The sequence below is a fragment of the Coregonus lavaretus genome, assembly GCF_964263955.1.
Source record: "Coregonus lavaretus genome assembly, chromosome: 17".
Classification (NCBI taxonomy): domain Eukaryota; kingdom Metazoa; phylum Chordata; class Actinopteri; order Salmoniformes; family Salmonidae; genus Coregonus; species Coregonus lavaretus.
Window position 1 is genome coordinate 47,301,905 of NC_140004.1, and position 17,793 is coordinate 47,319,697.

At 44.6% G+C, this 17,793-nt stretch overlaps 1 protein-coding gene across 2 annotated transcripts; it reads left to right on the forward strand.

Annotated features, from left to right (window-relative positions):
• The first annotated feature begins 1,676 nt into the window (after positions 1-1,676).
• LOC311144250 (activated RNA polymerase II transcriptional coactivator p15-like) lies at positions 1,677-10,818 on the forward strand. 2 transcript variants are annotated; one of them, XM_084180260.1, is made up of 5 exons: positions 1,677-1,788; positions 8,804-8,876; positions 9,108-9,239; positions 10,022-10,130; positions 10,358-10,818. In XM_084180260.1, exons 2-5 carry the CDS (start codon positions 8,805-8,807, stop codon positions 10,435-10,437), a joined length of 393 nt encoding a protein of 130 aa, XP_084036386.1. In that variant the 5' UTR covers positions 1,677-1,788; position 8,804; the 3' UTR covers positions 10,438-10,818. The 2 variants fall into 2 exon arrangements, with proteins under 2 accessions (XP_084036386.1, XP_084036385.1); XM_084180259.1 differs by having other exon boundaries at positions 1,699-1,788; positions 8,801-8,876.
• The last annotated feature ends 6,975 nt before the right edge of the window (positions 10,819-17,793 follow it).

The window sequence follows — 17,793 nt, forward strand, 5'->3', positions numbered from 1 at the left end:
GAATTTATTTGCAAATTATGGTGGAAAATAAGTATTTGGTCAATTGCAAAAGTTTCTCAATACTTTGTTATATACCCTTTGTTTTGATTTTGGTCTCATCTGACCACAACACTTTCACCCATCTCTCCTCTGAATCATTCAGATGTTCATTGGCAAACTTCAGACGGCCCTGTATATGTGCTTTCTTGAGCAGGGGGACCTTGCGGGCGCTGCAGGATTTCAGTCCTTCACGGCGTAGTGTGTTACCAATTGTTTTCTTGGTGACTATGGTTCCAGCTGCCTTGAGATCATTGACAAGATCCTCCCGTGTAGTTCTGGGCTGATTCCTCACCGTTCTCATGATCATTGCAACTCCACGAGGTGAGATCTTGCATGGAGCCCCAGGCCGAGGGAGATTGACAGTTATTTTGTGTTTCTTCCATTTGCGAATAATCGCACCAACTGTTGTCACCTTCTTACCAAGCTGCTTGGCGATGGTCTTGTAGCCCATTCCAGCCTTGTGTAGGTCTACAATCTTGTCCCTGACATCTTTCCTTTACACGGATCAGTCGTCCTGGTCCCTTTGCAGAAAAACAGCCCCAAAGCATGATGTTTCCACCCCCATGCTTCACAGTAGGTATGGTGTTCTTTGGATGCAACTCAGCATTCTTTGTCCTCCAAACATGACGAGTTGAGTTTTTACCAAAAAGTTATATTTTGGTTTTATCTGACCATATGACATTCTCCCAATCCTCTTCTAGATCATCCAAATGCACTCTAGCAAACTTCAGACGGGCCTGGACATGTACTGGCTTAAGCAGGGGGACACGTCTGGCACTGCAGGATTTGAGTCCCTGGTGGCGTAGTGTGTTACTGATGGTAGGCTTTGTTACTTTGGTCCCAGCTCTCTTCTGGTCTTTCACTAGGTCCCCCTGTGTGGTTCTGGGATTTTTGCTCACCGTTCTTGTGATCATTTTGACCCCACGGGGTGAGAACTTGCGTGGAGCCCCAGATCGAGGGAGATTATCAGTGGTCTTGTATGTCTTCCATTTCCTAATAATTGCTCCCACAGTTGATTTCTTCAAACCAAGCTGCGTACCTATTGCAGATTCAGTCTTCGCAGCCTGGTGCAGGTCTACAATTTTGCTTCTGGTGTCCTTTGACAGCTCTTTGGTCTTGGCCATAGTGGAGTTTGGAGTGTGACTGTTTGAGGTTGTGGACAGGTGTCTTTTATACTGATAACAAGTTCAAACAGGTGCCATTAATACAGGTAACGAGTGGAGGACAGAGGAGCCTCTTAAAGAAGAAGTTACAGGTCTGTGAGAGCCAGAAATCTTGCTTGTTGGTAGGTGACCAAATACTTATTTCCCACCATAATTTGCAAATAAATTCATTAAAAATCCTACAATGTGATTTTCTGGATTTTTTTCCCTCAATTTTTCTGTCATAGTTGACCTGTACCTATGATGACAATTACAGGCCTCTCTCATCTTTTTAAGTGGGAGAACTTGCACAATTGGTGGCTGACTAAATACTTTTCCCCCCCACTGTATTATGTTGACTGTTTATATATTCATTAATATGCTGCAGATACATGATGTGAGTGTGACCATTCAGAATTGAATCCCCTTCGATCAGAATCAATGCGTGCGTTGGAAACAATGAAACTACATTTCCCACAATTGCGTCAGTTAGTACAAACCAAAAGCACAAGCTGCCGGCCCTCGCTTGCTAAATGAACCAACCATAAATCTTTAGCATCTCTCCGAACTCCCTGAATCAACTGAGCCTGCTAATTCATCAAGCCATGTAAGTTGTCTTTGTCCTGGGTAAAGAAATGCAATTTACAGGCATCATCTGCCTCAAGGGAACAAACGCTACGCAGCTGCTCAAGTCTACTTTGGCTAGCTAACGTGTCCTGTCGTGGAAGCTATGCTAAGCTAGCTAACCAAGTGAGGTGGCAGTTAGCACTAACGTTCGTTCTCTAGCTAGCTGGTAATTCGTGCATTGTGTTGAGTTGCTTAGCGATATCCCGTTATTGATTAGCTAACCTCCTAGTTAGCTTGTTAAATCATTAAGATGGCTAACTAGGTTAGCTAACTAGTTAACCTATGAGTGTTGAGTAATCTTCCCTACTGAGACCTAACTAAGTTAGATGCATACATTCAACTCAGAGGCACATATCTTAAGTTTTAATTTATTCAGTTACCTAAAATCAAATGTTATTCGTCACATGTTTCGTAAACAACAGGTGTAGACTAACAGTGAAATGCTTACTTACGGGTCCTTCCCAACAATGCAGAGAGAAAGAAAATAGAGAAATAATATTAAAGTAATAATAAATACACAATGAGTAACGATAACCTGGCTGTATACACGGGCTACCTGTACCGAGTCGATGTGCGGGGTACGAGGTAATTGAGCTAGATGCACTACATTACCAAAAGTATGTGGACACCTTGTCATACATCTCATTCCAAAATCATGGGCATTAATATGGAGTTGGTCCCCAGACCATTATTCCTCCTCCACCAAACTTTACAGTTGGCACAAAAAATAAACCAAGCCAATAGGCCTTCAGTGGTGAACCTATAGGCCTTCAGTGTGTGATCAGTGGTGAACCAATAGGCCTTCAGTGTGTGATCAGTGGTGAACCAATAGGCCTTCAGTGGTGACAGTGGTGAACCTATAGGCCTTCAGTGGTGACAGTGGTGAACCAATAGGCCTTCAGTGTGTGACAGTGGTGAACCTATAGGCCGACAGTGGTGAACCTATAGGCCTTCAGTGGTGACAGTGGATAACCTATAGGCCTTCAGTGGATAACCTATAGGCCTTCAGTGGTGAACCAATAGGCCTTCAGTGTGTGACAGGTTGGTGATTCTGAAAGGACAGCAACCGTAATACCAGTGCACTCTTATAGGAGAGTGAACTTTATGTAAAACACAAAGGGCCAGTGGTGTAGTGGAGGGGATAAGCCGTATCCCCACTTTCCTTTCAGTGGGCATAGCTTATACTCACTACTTAATCCCTACTGATGCTTATCAAAGGAGTGGAGTGGAGGTATACGATTTATCAATGATGTAGTACAATAGAAAAATCACGCACAAAGTAGCCTACACAATCGCAAAACACGTGAAATATATTCACATACGCGCCAGACGCAGCCTAGTTTCTGTGGAATATCCTCTGCAGGCAGCAAGAGTGGGCAGCTCTCAACTGGTTTTGGCATGGAGCAGCTCACAGAAGAATGACATCGGTGGCCGGCTGGGTAGGAAAGACCTTTCAACTTATATCTACCAGTAAACGCTAACTAGGGCAACAATGGGTATGCAAACCAGGTATTGAAAAAGTTTAGTCCGAAGTGTTGGTTAGGAGGCTATTTATGATGTGCAATTTTCATCATGCGCTGTTTGCATGAGGGGTTTAGACATGGATGGGCCTGGGTGGATAGAGGCCTACCCACTGGGGAGTCAGGCCCTGACAGGCCCACCCACTGGGGAACCAGGCCCTGACAGGCCCACCCACTGGGGAACCAGGCCCTGACAGGCCCACCCACTGGGGAGCCGGGCCCTGACAGGCCCACCCACTGGGGAACCAGGCCCTGACAGGCCCACCCACTGGGGAACCAGGCCCTGACAGGCCCACCCACTGGGGAACCAGGCCCTGACAGGCCCACCCACTGGGGAACCAGGCCCTGACAGGCCCACCCACTGGGGAACCGGGCCCTGACAGGCCCACCCACTGGGGAGCCGGGCCCTGACAGGCCCACCCACTGGGGAGCCGGGCCCTGACAGGCCCACCCACTGGGGAGCCAGGCCCTGACAGGCCCACCCACTGGGGAACCAGGCCCTGACAGGCCCACCCACTGGGGAGCCGGGCCCTGACAGGCCCACCCACTGGGGAACCAGGCCCTGACAGGCCCACCCACTGGGGAGCCGGGCCCTGACAGGCCCACCCACTGGGGAACCAGGCCCTGACAGGCCCACCCACTGGGGAACCAGGCCCTGACAGGCCCACCCACTGGGGAACCGGGCCCTGACAGGCCCACCCACTGGGGAGCCGGGCCCTGACAGGCCCACCCACTGGGGAGCCGGGCCCTGACAGGCCCACCCACTGGGGAGCCAGGCCCTGACAGGCCCACCCACTGGGGAACCAGGCCCTGACAGGCCCACCCACTGGGGAGCCGGGCCCTGACAGGCCCACCCACTGGGGAACCAGGCCCTGACAGGCCCACCCACTAGGGAACCAGGCCCTGACAGGCCCACCCACTGGGGAACCAGGCCCTGACAGGCCCACCCACTGGGGAGCCATGCCCACCCACTGGGGAGCCGGGCCCTGACAGGCCCACCCACTGGGGAGCCGGGCCCTGACAGGCCCACCCACTGGGGAACCGGGCCCTGACACACAATCAGATTGATGTGGGTTAAGCATTGTTGTGGACTTAGACCATCACATTTTATATATATATATATATATACATACATACAGTGGGGAGAACAAGTATTTGATACACTGCCGATTTTGCAGGTTTTCCTACTTACAAAGCATGTAGAGGTCTGTAATATTTATCATAGGTACACTTCAACTGTGAGAGACATTATCTAAAACAAAAATCCAGAAAATCTCATTGTATGATTTTTATGTAATTAATTTGCATTTTATTGCATGACATAAGTATTTGATCACCTACCAACCAGTAAGAATTCCGGCTCTCAGAGACCTGTTAGTTTTTCTTTAAGAAGCCCTCCTGTTCTCCACTCATTACCTGTATTAACTGCACCTGTTTGAACTCGTTACCTGTATAAAATACACCTGTCCACACACTCAATCAAGCAGACTCCAACCTCTCCACAATGGCCAAGACCAGAGAGCTGTGTAAGGACATCAGGGATAAAATTGTAGACCTGCACAAGGCTGGGATGGGCTACAGGACAATAGGCAAGCAGCTTGGTGAGAAGGCAACAACTGTTGGCGCAATTATTAGAAAATGGAAGAAGTTCAAGATGACGGTCAATCACCCTCAGTCTGGGGCTCCATGCAAGATCTCACCTCGTGGGGCATCAATGATCATGAGGAAGGTGAGGGATCAGCCCAGAACTACACGGCAGGACCTGGTCAATGACCTGAAGAAAGCTGGGACCACAGTCTCAAAGAAAACCATTAGTAATACACTACACCACTGACTGGGGCTGATGGAAAGACAGCAGTCACACAGCATGATGTTAAAGGATAAACAGTCCATCAACTCAGACATAATAAGCCCATAAAAAGGTCCCAATCATAAGAATACAAAAACACAACCTTTAACCATTTCCCAATCGAAATGTACAACTATTACTTCCCATTGCAAAGTAACCAGTGACCTAAAGTTTAAAGTGGAACTGACAACTTTAACTACTTTGCCGATATGAAACAAACGGACAATCATGTCAGTAAAAAATATCAAATTCCCAGTTTATGCTACAAACCCAACTTTATAAAGAGGTTATAAAAATAGGTTCTATTTGACTCAACGTTCCATGACGTACACTAAGGCATTGTTGGCAGAATAGATGGATGCAGTTCAATGCATCATTTAATATAATTCACCAATACGTTTCTTGGTAGTCCAAAAAATATTGCTATCATCTTGTAAATCACAGCTGGCCTGGTACGTTGTTTGCTGCCTCCATTCGGGATGCACTGTTTTAGTGACTCAATATTCAGGACAAAAACGGACGAATGTAACGAAGGCTTGGAACGTCAATACAGTCAAACTAGCAAGGGCAATGATCACAAGTCAGTCGTAACGTGGCTAATAGGCTAGCGTATCTATTTATGTAGCAAGCTAAAAACACGGAGCCTAACGTTAGCTAGATAGCTAGCTGCTAGGAGGATGTCATGCCATTGGAGGAGTGGGTGAGTGACTGACTTTTTCCCCTCATTGTTTTTTGGTGGCTATACACAGCTAGAGATGCAGGTGTCATTTAGTTAGCTAGCAAGAACTTGAACGACTGTTATACAGTTAGAATATCTCTTGCGTTCGCAAATTCACTCTGGCTACCTACTCCGATTTCAGAGCATGTAGGCAAAAAAAGTGGTTAGTCAAGAACGCTCTAGATAACACGTAAACAGCCTAACCAGCTCTGCTACGATGAGTAAAATGGTCAGAGTGAGGTGTTCTCTCATTTGTCTGGAAGTAGCTAGCTAGCACACTAGCCAACTCTAGCCAGTTAGCTCGGGTGCTTGGTTGGGACAAGCATGCATCAGTGGCAGGCAAGCTGCAGAAGGACGAGGAGGCTACAATTCCCCATCGTTTATCAGTGCAATCTTGACGGCCAACTAGCTGAAAAAGTTTGAGAGGGTTTATCTAATGTTCCTTCGTTAGATTTGAGCTCATCTTGCTCTGGCTAGCATTTAGTTGTTGATCTTGTTGATGTGCATATCCGAGGGAGAGAGAAACTACCTTTTTTCATGGGTATTTGATCAATAGGACTGTGAAGTTCCCAAATGTAAGAGGACTCCCGTGGTGTTTTACATATTTTCAGAAATCCGTTCAGGTGTATTTTGTGGCTTTTTGGCGAATGCGTTCTGATTATCTAAAGTTGCTCTGTTGCTGCTGCCTGTAAACACACAGTCCAGTTCAAAGTGAATGATGGCAGGCCCGTGTGGCAAATGGCTTGTTTGTATAAAGGTCTACTGTAGCTGTGATTGACTATAGCGCACTGGTCTGTGTAGACTCCGGTCCTGGACAAGACACGTTTTTTTTAAATTCGGTTTTATTTACTGCAGTGTCTATTAATTGTCCAAACGCACGGCCGCTTTCCCACTATATTTCAATAGGATTTTCACAAATGCTTTAGTATACGTAATTCCCAAACTTTCTAAGAATTTATGAAAATGTGAAAATGACCATATGTAAGTGGTCGCTTGTCAGATTATTTTAATTTTTTAGTGTCATATTCTTCCTGGGTTTTATTAAGATTTCATGTTGCTAAAATGCTGTCCGTTCCACTTTAAATGCAACAATGTTTCACGCAAGTTATTTTCAAAGAGATGGCTAACAGCAAGCCCACTGCAATAAAAAACACTGTTCCACTCACCAGATGATGATAATTTGAAACTTAACTTTTTGTTGAAAGTTATTTTTGAAAAGGGAGAAGCTGACAAATGAGCAACAACATCCTCTTTGATAACACCTGCTGCAGCTGCTGCAAACTAGCCGACAACAGCTTCTGATGGCCTAGCCAATGGCTGACTTAGATTGATCTCCATAGAGCCCAGTAAAGAAGAAATCCTGATTGGATCTTTTTTTTCTCTTACATTTACATTTACATTTTAGTCATTTAGCAGACGCTCTTATCCAGAGCGACTTACAGGAGCAATTAGGGTTAAGTGCCTTGCTCAAGGGCACATCGACAGATTTTTCACCTAGTCGGCTCGGGGATTAGAACCAGCGACCTTTCGGTTACTGGCACTACGCTCTTAACCACTAACTCTTCAATGTTAACCCTTTTCTTTCCAACAAAAACTGAAGAGATTAAATCAGAACATCATTGAACATAATATAATTATAGTTTATATTAATCATATTTTTTTTTATAAATCCTTAGCCCTTCTCTGAAGAAGGTCCATTGTTCCCCACTGTGTTTGGGTTAGTAATCATTTTTAGAGTGGCTCTATTTTCCCTCAGCATGCATTTTTTTTTCACTATTCTGAATGTCTAAAGAATCCATATGATGTTCTGTAATATGAACACAGAAATACTGGACATTTTGAACTATTATGGTGGTGATCGGACAAAATTGCGATCATGGTAGTGAATTGGACTCACATTTTTCTGGTCTCGGTCTTGACTCTTGTCTCAGACCCCTTGTTCTCGACTCGGTCTTGACTCTGACTCAATTTACTCCGGTCTTGGTCTTTTGACTCGGTCTCGCTGTAGGTGGTCTCAAACACAACACTGCCATCGCATGAATCCCAGAACATATTCCAGTTTGTGCAAGGCGAAACAGTCCTGTAGCTTAGCATCCTCTTCATCAGACCACTTCCGTATTGGGCTGGTACTATCTGTTTTTGAGTTTTTGCTTGGAAACAGGAATTAGGAAGGTAGTTAATGGTCAGATTTGTTCAAATGGAGGATGAGGGAGAGCTTTGTATGCGGTTGTGTGTGGAGTAAAGGTGATCTGAAGACTCGGGAGACCTGGGTTCGGACCCAGTCAGTCACATTTGTGCCGTGACCTGGATGGGTCTCTGTAAGGAGTAGGAGGTTGAAGGGGGTGATGTGTAACAAATGGAGTTTAGTGAACCATGCTTCCGTGATGATTAACCTTACATGATAATGCCTTTAGCTCAAAGGTTTTACAGTCTTCTGGTGTGTAGGAGACCTGGGTTTGAACCCAGTCTTCTGGTGTGTAGGAGACCTGGGTTTGAACCCAGTCTTCTGGTGTGTAGGAGACCTGGGTTTGAACCCAGTCTTCTGGTGTGTAGGAGACCTGGGTTTGAACCCAGTCTTCTGGTGTGTAGGAGACCTGGGTTTGAACCCAATCTGTCACACCTAACACCAATATATTGGAGGTTAATGTGGATTGAAGCTTTAATCCTGCAGTAAACAAGGCAAGGGGACTATTAACTTCCTCCTATGCCATAAACCTTTTGGTAGGTCGTATGATTGATAAGTCTGTAATGTACTGATGGACGGCCATTACAGACCACTGTGTCTATGAAGTATTCTGTGAAGTGTTTTAGTGTTGGTATACACAGTACTCTATGTGGATACCTGGTGGCCGTGTTGAACTTCATATGGCAGCAACTGTAATAGTGATGTCCTTTTGTTTCCTAGCAGAATGCCCAAATCGAGGGAAGTGTTGTCGTCCACGTCTGGCAGTGACTCTGACAGTGAGGTGGTGAAGACCAAGGTGTGTGTGTGTGTGTGTGTGTGTGTGTGCGTGTGTGCGTGTGTGCGTGTGTGCGTGTGTGCGTGTGTGCGTGTGTGCGTGTGTGCGTGTGTGCGTGTGTGCGTGTGCGTGTGCGTGTGCGCGTGCGCGTGCGTGTGCGCGTGCGCGTGCGCGCGTCTTGGAGGGGTTGAGATGGAGTGCTGTGGCTACTGAAGCCCTCCTCTCTAACTGAACATGTATTTCTTGCCCAAGAGGAAGAAGCCCAGTGTGCCACCAGAGAAGCCAGTGGCCAAGAAACAGAAGCTGAGTGGAGAGAGCTCTAGACCTGGAGCAGGAGGGTCCTCCAAGGCTGCAAACACCAAAACGGAGGATGGCATGTTCCAGGTTTGTCATCTCTGGGTCACAGATGATTACAGACACAGATAATGCTGTTACACCTACATGATCAGACTGTTACAGACGCAGATAATGCTGTTACACCTACATGATCAGACTGTTACAGACGCAGATAATGCTGTTACACCTACATGATCAGACTGTTACAGACACAGATAATGCTGTTACACCTACATGATCAGACTGTTACAGACACAGATAATGCTGTTACACCTACATGATCAGACTGTTACAGACACAGATAATGCTGTTACACCTACATGATCAGACTGTTACAGACACAGATAATGCTGTTACACCTACATGATCAGACTGTTACAGACACAGATAATGCTGTTACACCTACATGATCAGACTGTTACAGACACAGATAATGCTGTTACACCTACATGATCAGACTGTTACAGACACAGATAATGCTGTTACACCTACATGATCAGACTGTTACAGACACAGATAATGCTGTTACACCTACATGATCAGACTTAGATGTGATGTCAACACTGTCCCTGCTTAGCAGTATATCCCTATCTAGAGACACTGTCTGTACAGCTGAACGGGGCCCTCTGCCTTCGCAAACACACGGGACTGCCAGCTTGACTATGTACTAGCCAGTCGCGCCACCGAAAAGCCAGCAATTTGGCAACGCGATTTGGAGACGCTTCAAGCTGTGGAGTGAGCACACGGGTCTGAACCGTGTTAGTTACAGACAGTTAGACACGTCTTGAAGAAAATAGTGTGACTGATTTGTCTCTGTTTGTGTGTTCCAGATTGGGAGAATGCGATACGTCAGTGTGAGGGATTTTAAAGGGAAGTGTTTAGTTGACATCAGAGAGTACTGGACGAACCAGGATGGTGAAATGAAGCCTGGCAAAAAAGGTACGTCCCTCACTTCAAATGGTAGGCTGCTGAGGGTACTGTCAGATTGTGATATCCTGTCTGTGACAGACATTCAAGGCCTTTATTACAGTGTCCTAGTCACCCTCTTCTGTCACACCTCTGTGTCTCCGTCTCCGTCTCCGGATGTTTTGGATAAAACTAAAAGACTAATGTATTTTATTGTGGCTGTTTTATTAAAGTGTATTTTTGTCGATTTTTGTTTCCAGGTATCTCCTTAAACCCGGAGCAGTGGACCCAGCTCAAGGACCAGATGTCAGAGATCGACGACGCGATCAAGAGAATATGATGACCATTCCCAGGGTGCTGACAGTCCAGCTTGCCTATCTAGTGATCTTAGATGTCGCCACTGACTTTTAGCGTAAGTCACAAATTGCACCCTGTTCCCTATATAGTGCACTACTTTTGACCAAGGCCCTGTGGGGAATAGGGTGCCATTTGGGACGTACACTTACATTTGGCAGAAAAAAGTTTTTGTGAAAGGACTGAATTATTTTATAATTCTACGTTTGCTGTTCTTGGTGAATTAGTTATTTTGCATGTGCTGTTTTAGTTTGCTCAGTGCAAAAATTTTTGTTTTTGTTTTGAACTATGAAGATGTGTATTTGGTTAGTATGGTTAAATGATGAACACTTGAATAAATGTTTGTATTAAAATGATTTAAAAGCCATGTAAAGTTCTCACTTAAGTGATTGTCTCTATGGTATTTTTCTTTCGTCACCATGTTCAGTGTCATTTCAGGCAGTAATACACACATCGGTAAACAGAGGTTAGATAATGAATCATGGTGCCACAAGACTGTTAGCCCACTGAACTAAAGCCTTTAGGCATTAGCGCAGGGATCTAAAACAAGTCTTAGGGTCTCCGGCAAGGTTGGGCTTCTCACCAAGCCCCCCTCTGTTACGGTAGGAGAGCAGTCACGTATCTGTTATCTAGATACAGACCAGACCTGCTGGTAGCACCACCGTTTTATTCCCTGAGTGGAGACGAGAGATGAGACTGTACTGCATCAATTACATTTGATGTCCAAATCAGATCAGAGCCTTTTGTTGAGTCGCCTGGCCAGGAATGACCTGGCACAGCACACGCTGGGTGACATGGTGGATCTGAGCGAGACGGGCTGAACCACGCATCCGTGATGATTTTTTTTTGTTTTGAAGCTGCTGCTAGGACAATACTAAACACACTGTGCTAAGCTGTATAAAGTATTGTAGTGAAATTGTTTCCCAATATACATACTTTCATACAGTGGGGGGAAAAAAAGTATTTAGTCAGCCACTAATTGTGCAAGTTCTCCCACTTAAAAAGATGAGAGAGGCCTGTAATTTTCATCATAGGTACACGTAAACTATGACAGACAAAATTAGGAAGAAAAATCCAGAAAATCACATTGTAGAATTTTTAATGAATTTATTTGCAAATTATGGTGGAAAATAAGTATTTGGTCAATAACAAAAGTTTCTCAATACTTTGTTATATACCCTTTGTTGGCAATGACACAGGTCAAACGTTTTCTGTAAGTTTTCACACACTGTTGCTGGTATTTTGGCCCATTCCTCCATGCAGATCTCCTCTAGAGCAGTGATGTTTTGGGGCTGTCGCTGGGCAACACGGACTTTCAACTCTCTCCAAAGATTTTCTATGGGGTTGAGATCTGGAGACTGGCTAGGCCACTCCAGGACCTTGAAATGCTTCTTACGAAGCCACTCCTTCGTTGCCCGGGCGGTGTGTTTGGGATCATTGTCATGCTGAAAGACCCAGCCATGTTATATATTCAATGCCCTTGCTGATGGAAGGAGGTTTTCACTCAAAATCTCACGATACATGGCCCCATTCATTCTTTCCTTTACACGGATCAGTCGTCCTGGTCCCTTTGCAGAAAAACAGCCCCAAAGCATGATGTTTCCACCTCCATGCTTCACAGTAGGTATGGTGTTCTTTGGATGCAACTCAGCATTCTTTGTCCTCCAAATACGACGAGTTGAGTTTTTACCAAAAAGTTATATTTTGGTTTCATCTGACCATATGGCATTCTCCCAATCCTCTTCTGGATCATCCAAATGCACTCTAGCAAACTTCAGACGGGCTTGGACATGTACTGGCTTAAGCAGGGGGACACGTCTGGCACTGCAGGATTTGAGTCCCTGGCGGTGTAGTGTGTTACTGATGGTAGGCTTTGTTACTTTGGTCCCAGCTCTCTGCAGGTCATTCACTAGGTCCCCCCGTGTGGTTCTGGGATTTTTGCTCACTGTTCTTGTGATCATTTTGACCCCACGGGGTGAGATCTTGCGTGGAGCCCCAGATCGAGGGAGATTATCAGTGGTCTTGTATGTCTTCCATTTCCTAATAATTGCTCCCACAGTTGATTTCTTCAAACCAAGCTGCTTACCTATTGCAGATTCAGTCTTCGCAGCCTGGTGCAGGTCTACAATTTTGTTTCTGGTGTCCTTTGACAGCTCTTTGGTCTTGGCCATAGTGGAGTTTGGAGTGTGACTGTTTGAGGTTGTGGACAGGTGTCTTTCATACTGATAACAAGTTCAAACAGGTGCCATTAATACAGGGAATGAGTGGAGCCTCTTAAAGAAAAAGTTACAGGTCTGTGAGAGCCAGAAATCTTGCTTGTTTGTAGGTGACCAAATACTTATTTTCCACCATAATTTGCAAATAAATTCATTAAAAATCCTACAATGTGATTTTCTGGATTTTTTTTCTCTCATTTTGTCTGTCATAGTTGACGTGTACCTATGATGAAAATTACAGGCCTCTCTCATCTTTTTAAGTGGGAGAAATTGCACAATTGGTGGCTGACTAAATACTTTTTTCCCCCACTGTATATCACCATATAAACTATGAAGGGATACAATGGCCTAGTATACTAGTCGATATCTATTCATACTATAAAGTACATTAGCAGAGCATGCTGACTGACATTGGTCTATAGAGTACATTAGCAGAGCATGCTGACTGACATTGGTCTATAGAGTACATTAGCAGAGCATGCTGACTGACATTGGTCTATAGAGTACATTAGCAGAGCATGCTGACTGACATTGGTCTATAGAGTACATTAGCAGAGCATGCTGACTGACATTGGTCTATAGAGTACATTAGCAGAGCATGCTGACTGACATTGGTCTATAGAGTACATTAGCAGAGCATGCTGACTGACATTGGTCTATAGAGTACATTAGCAGAGCATGCTGACTGACATTGGTCTATAGAGTACATTAGCAGAGCATGCTGACTGACATTGGTCTATAGAGTACATTAGCAGAGCATGCTGACTGACATTGGTCTTGTCCACACTCTCTATGTACACCATGAAACTAAATTAGCTTGAAATAAACAACACTTGAAATTCAGAGAATATTTTGCACCAACCGAGACTGCCTTAATCACTAGATGGTACCAGAGACTAAATTACTAGATGGTGCCAAAGACAATCACTAGATGGTACCAGAGACTAAATTACTAGATGGTGCCAAAGACAATCACTAGATGGTACCAGACTGTCTAAATCATTAGATGGTACCAGAGACTAAATCATTAGATTTTACCAGAGACTAAATCGCTAGATGGTACCAGAATGTATAAATCACTAGATGGATCCAGACTGTCTAAATCAATAGATGGTACCAGAGACTAAATCACTAGATGGTACCAGACTGTCTAAATCACTAGATGGAACCAGAGACTGTCTAAACCACTAGATGGTACCAGACTGTCTAAATCACTAGATGGTACCAGTCTGTCTAAATCCTTCAATGGTACCAGAGACTGAATCACTAGATGGTACCAGAGACTGAATCACTAGATGGTATCAGACTGTCTAAATCACTAGATGGTACCAGAATGTCTAAATCACTAGATGGTACCAGACTGTCTATATCACTAGATGGTACCAAACTGTCTAAATCACTAGATGGTACCAGATGTCTAAATCACTAGATGGTACCAGAGACAAAATTACTAGAAGGTACCAGACGTTCTAAGTCACTAGATGGCGCCAGAGACTAAATCATTAGATGGTACCAGAGACTAAATCGCTAGATGGTACCCTAGACTGTATAAATCACTAGATTGTACCAGACTGTCTAAATCACTAGATGGTACCAAAGACTGAATCACTAGATGGTACCAGACTGTCTAAATCACTACATGGTACCAGAAACCGAATCACTAGATGGTACCAGACTTTCTAAATCACTAGATGGTACAAAAGACTAAATCACTAGATGGTACCATACTGTCTAAATAACTAGATGGTACCAGAGACTAAATCATTAGATTTTACCAGAGACTAAATCGCTAGATGGTACCAGAATGTATAAATCACTAGATGGATCCAGACTGTCTAAATCATTAGATGGTACCAGACTGTCTAAATCACTAGATGGTACCAGACTGTCTATATCACTAGATGGTACCAGACTGTCTAAATCACTAGATGGTACCAGAGACAAAATTACTAAAAGGTAGCAGACCTTCTAAGTCACTAGATGGCACCAGAGACTAAATCATTAGATGGTACCAAAGACTAAATCGTTAGATGGTACCAGACTGTCTAAATCACTAGATGGTATCAGACTGTCTAAATCACTACATGGTACCAGAAAATGAATCACTAGATGGTACCAGACTTTCTAAATCACTAGATGGTACAAGAGACTAAATCACTAGATGGTACCAGACTGTCTAAATCACTAGATGGTACCAGAGCCTGAATCACTAAATGGTACAAGACACTAAATCACTAGATAGTACCAGATACTGACTAAATCACTAGATGATACAAGAGACTGTCTAAATCACTTGATGGTACCAGACTGTCTAAATCACTAGATGGTACCAGACTGTCTAAATCACTAGATGGTACCCGAGACTGACTAAATCACTAGATGGTACCAGACTGTCTAAATCGCTAGATGGAACCAGAGACTGTCTAAACCACTAGATGGTACCAGACTGTCTAAATCACTAGATGGTACCAGAGACTGAATCACTAGATGGTACCAGACTGTCTAAATCCCTAGATGGCACCAGACTGTCTAAATAAGTAGATGGTACCAGACTGTCTAAATCACTAGATGGTACCAGACTGTCTAAATCACTAGATGGTACCCGAGACTGACTAAATCACTAGATGGTACCAGACTGTCTACATCGCTAGATGGAACCAGAGACTGTCTAAACCACTAGATGGTACCAGACTGTCTAAATCACTAGATGGTACCAGAGACTGAATCACTAGATGGTACCAGACTGTCTAAATCCCTAGATGGCACCAGAAACTGAATCACTGGATGGTACCAGACTGTCTAAATAAGTAGATGGTACCAGAGACTGAATCACTATATGATACCAGACTGTCTAAATCACTAGATGGTTACAGAGACTGTCTAAATCAATAGATGGTGCCAGAGACCTAATCGCTAGATGGTACCAGACTGTCTAAATCACTAGATGGTACCAGACTGTCTAAATCGCTAGATGGTACCAGAATGTCTAAATCACTAGATGGTACCAGACTGTCTAAATCACTAGCTGGTACCAGACTGTCTAAATCACTAGATGGTACCAGACTGTCTAAATCGCTAGATGGTACCAGACTGTCTATATCACTAGATGGTACCAGACTGTCTAAATCACTAGATGGTACCAGAGACAAAATTACTAGAAGGTACCAGACCTTCTAAGTCACTAGATGGCGCCAGAGACTAAATCATTAGATGGTACCAGACTGTCTAAATCACTAGATGGTACCAAAGACTGAATCACTAGATGGTTCCAGACTGTCTAAATCACTACATGGTACCAGAAACTGAATCACTAGATGGTACCAGACTTTCTAAATCACTAGATGGTACAAGAGACTAAATCACTATATGGTACCAGACTGTCTAAATCACTAGATGGTACCAGAGCCTGAATCACTAAATGGTACCAGACTGTCTAAATAACTAGATGGTACCAGCGACTGACTAAATCACTAGATGATACCAGAGATTGTCTAAATCACTAGATGGTACCAGACTGTCTAAATCACTAGATGGTACCAGAGACTAAATCGCTAGATGGTACCAGACTGTCTAAATAACTAGATGGTACCCGAGACTGTCTAAATCACTAGATGTACCAGAGAATAAATCACTAAATGGTACCAGATACTAAATCGCTAGATGGCGCCAGAGACTGAATCATTAGATGGTTCCAGATACTAAATCGCTAGATGGTAGCATGCTGTCTAAATCGCTAGATGGAACCAGACTGTCTAAATCACTAGATGGTACCAGAGACTGTCTAAACCACTAGATGGTACCAGACTGTCAAAATTACTAGATGGTACCAGACTTTCTAAATCACTAGATGGCACCAGAGACTAATCATTAGATGGTACCGGAGACTAAATCACTAGATGGTACCAGACTGTCTAAATCACTAGCTGGTACCAGACTGTCTAAATCACTAGATGGTACCAGACTGTCTAAATCACTAGATGGTACCAGACTGTCTAAAACACTGCTACTCCTACTGCTCTCTCCTCGTCTGACCATGTGTTCTCGCATACCCCGAGAGCATCTGGTCAGAGGGGTGGTGGCACAGGAATCCTCATCTCTCCCAAGTGGTCATTCTCAATTTTTCCCCTAACCCATCTGTCTATCTCCTCATTTGCATTCCACGCTGTCACAGTCACTAGCCCATTTAAGCTTAATATCCTTGTCATCTATCGCCCTCCAGGTTCCCTTGGAGAGTTCATCAATGAGCTTGACGCCTTGATAAGTTCCTTTCCTGAGGATGGCTCACCCTTCACAGTCTTGGGGGATTTCAACCTCCCCATGTCTACATTTGACTCATTTCTCTCTGCCTCCTTCTTTCCACTCCTCTCCTCTTTTGACCTCACCCTCTCACCATCCCCCCCCACTCACAAGGCAGGCAATACGCTTGACTTCATCTTTACTAGATGTTGCTCTTCTACTAATCTCACTGCAACTCCCCTCCATGTCTCCGACCACTACTTTGTATCCTTTTCTCTCTCGCTCTCCTCCAACACTACTCACTCTGCCCCTACACAGATGGTAACGCGCCGCCGCAACCTTCGCTCTCTCTCTCCCACTACTCTCTCCTCTTCCATCCTATCATCTCTTCCCTCTGCTCAATCCTTCTCCCTCCAATCTCCTGATTCTGCCTCCTCAACCCTCCTCTCCTCCCTTTCTGCATCCTTTGACTCCCTGTGTCCCCTATCCTCCCGGCCGGCTCGGTCCTCCCCTCCAGCTCTGTGGCTTGATGACTCATTGCGAGCTCACAGAACAGAGCTCCGGGCAGCTGAGCGGAAATGGAAGAAAACTAAACTCCCTGCCGACCTGGCATCTTTTCACTCCCTCCTCTCTACATTTTCTTCATCTGTTTCTGCTGCTAAGGCCACTTTCTACCACTCTAAATTCCAAGCATCTGCCTCTAACCCTAGGAAGCTCTTTGCCACATTCTCCTCACTGCTGAATCCTCCCCCCCCCCCCCTCCTCCCTCTCTGTGGATGACTTTGTCAACCACTTTGAAAAGAAGGTTGACGACATCCGATCCTCGTTTGTTAAGTCTAATGACACTGCTGGTCCTGCTCACACTGCCCTACCCTATGCTTTGACTTCTT

Bases quoted from the DNA above. Each gene is read 5' to 3' on its own strand.
- LOC311144250 (XM_084180260.1), top strand. From the start codon at position 8,805: ATGCCCAAATCGAGGGAAGTGTTGTCGTCCACGTCTGGCAGTGACTCT. The intron at 9,240-10,021 runs GTTTGTCATCTC...TGTGTGTTCCAG, and splicing joins CGGAGGATGGCATGTTCCAG to ATTGGGAGAATGCGATACGT. The intron at 10,131-10,357 runs GTACGTCCCTCA...TTTTGTTTCCAG, and splicing joins AATGAAGCCTGGCAAAAAAG to GTATCTCCTTAAACCCGGAG.